A 1,648-nucleotide genomic window follows, 5' to 3' on the forward strand; every position below is an offset into this window, starting at 1 on the left:
AAAAATAAATAAATAAATAATAAAAAAAATCCCAAAGCAGCTGCCAGCGATCGCGCCCAGCCCAGCGATCGTGGGGCACAGCCAGCGTGGGGCCGGGACCCCCCCGCGCAGCCGCTCCTCGCCGGCCCCACACGCGGGGCCAGATCCCCCGTGGCGTTCCTGGGGTGGAAGTGCCAAAGATTCCCTCCTCCCAGAGTCGTGAGCAGGTTCCCACCTCCTCCTGCCACCACGAAACGTCCCGCTGAGCGTGGAGGAGGAGGAGGGAGAAGAAAGCCCCCCCGAAGGTGGCCAAACCAAAAAGCAAACAGAATCCAAACGGCTCGTGTTTTAGTGGTTGACTTTAATTCTGCACTGCACTTTTACTACAAGAATATAAAGAATAAATAGCAGATACTCTTCATTTACATACGATTAAGTCATTCAAACTGTTCTATTTACAATAACATTGTGCTCTAGGCGTTTATTCTTTTTTTTTTTTTTAGTTTAAATCTAAAGTCCATACGGAAAAAGGAAAAAAACAAACAAACAAACAAAAAACGCACACAATTTCCGAATAATGGAAAATAGTTTTAAAACGTTTTCTTATCAAAAAGTTTGGTTTGTCTTTTTAAATCCTTGTATTAAAAAAAAAAAAATCAAAACAAAAAAGGACAAAAAACCTACTTCGCCAAAGCGAAGCAACTTCTCTCTGGAATATAAATACAAAAAAAACCCAAAACAAAACAAAAAAACCCATTAGCAACGATCAGGGTAATAGTCTTAAAAATACAGTAGACGCTGATTATTTCACGTATAATACTGACCTTTTAATAGTATATTAAAATGGTGCCATATATACACACAATATACATTCTCCTACACGTTACAGTGCATGACAACGTTAACCAGAAAGCAAATGTCTTTTATTTCTGTTGCAGCAAAGGTCCACGTGAGTCCGCTGGAGAAGGGGGGAGAGCAGGTAAGTGCCAGCCCTAGCAGGAGCACTTGCACTCCGAAATGATGGGGTACTGGATGGGTATCCATGTGCACCTCTGCCCCCCCCGGCGCTGGCACCTCCACCTCAGGATCGTTAAATGCACGGACTTGGCAGGTTTGCAAACCATGCCTTCGGGGACTGAACAAGACCTTTTACTGTAGCAGCTGCCCACTTTGACATACCGGGGCCAAAAGCGGCTGCCGAGATCGTTCCACGTGTATAGAACCGGGCAGAAGGTCTGGGACCAGAGCCACATCTGCAGCTTCCTGCGCAGCTTCTTGCTCAGCCTGTGCTTCTTGCCCGGCTGCAGCCCGTCGTAAAACTCCAGCCCTTTGATTTCGCTGGGCATCGCTCCCGAGGGTCTCTGCCTGAGCAGCAAGTCCAGCTCGGCCAGATCGTCCACTCCGAGCCGGTCCTCGGGCAAGGAAATAGCCATAAAGTTAGGGTCGAAGTGTCCGCCCATGAGGTTCCTTAGCAAGGTCTCGTTAAGATCCTTTTCCTTGGGGTCAAAGATAGGGTCCGGGTGCTCGATTAGATCCACCAAGGGCAAGTTGTCGCTGGGAGCCGGTCGGATGTGCAGATAGTGCTGGCAGGCGCCCTGCTCCAGCCGGAGCCCCAGCAGAACCACCAAGGCGTATATAGTCACAAGGCACTGGGAATGATCCATCCTTG

General features: G+C 48.3%; 1 protein-coding gene across 1 annotated transcript; it reads right to left on the bottom strand.

Moving 5' to 3' along the window:
* Positions 1-745: 745 nt before the first annotated feature.
* On the bottom strand, positions 746-1,643 carry NOG (noggin). Its single transcript, XM_010171146.1, has one exon. The coding sequence runs from the start codon at positions 1,641-1,643 to the stop codon at positions 972-974; it is 672 nt and encodes a 223-aa protein (XP_010169448.1). The 3' UTR covers positions 746-971.
* Between the last annotated feature and the right edge of the window lie 5 nt (positions 1,644-1,648).

The sequence above is a fragment of the Antrostomus carolinensis genome, unplaced genomic scaffold (assembly GCF_000700745.2).
Source record: "Antrostomus carolinensis isolate BGI_N321 unplaced genomic scaffold, ASM70074v2 scaffold7927, whole genome shotgun sequence".
In the NCBI taxonomy this organism is placed as follows: domain Eukaryota; kingdom Metazoa; phylum Chordata; class Aves; order Caprimulgiformes; family Caprimulgidae; genus Antrostomus; species Antrostomus carolinensis.

What these genes read in the sequence shown, in the direction of transcription:
- NOG (XM_010171146.1), bottom strand. Translation starts at nt 1,643, where the DNA reads ATGGATCATTCCCAGTGCCTTGTGACTATATACGCCTTGGTGGTTCTG.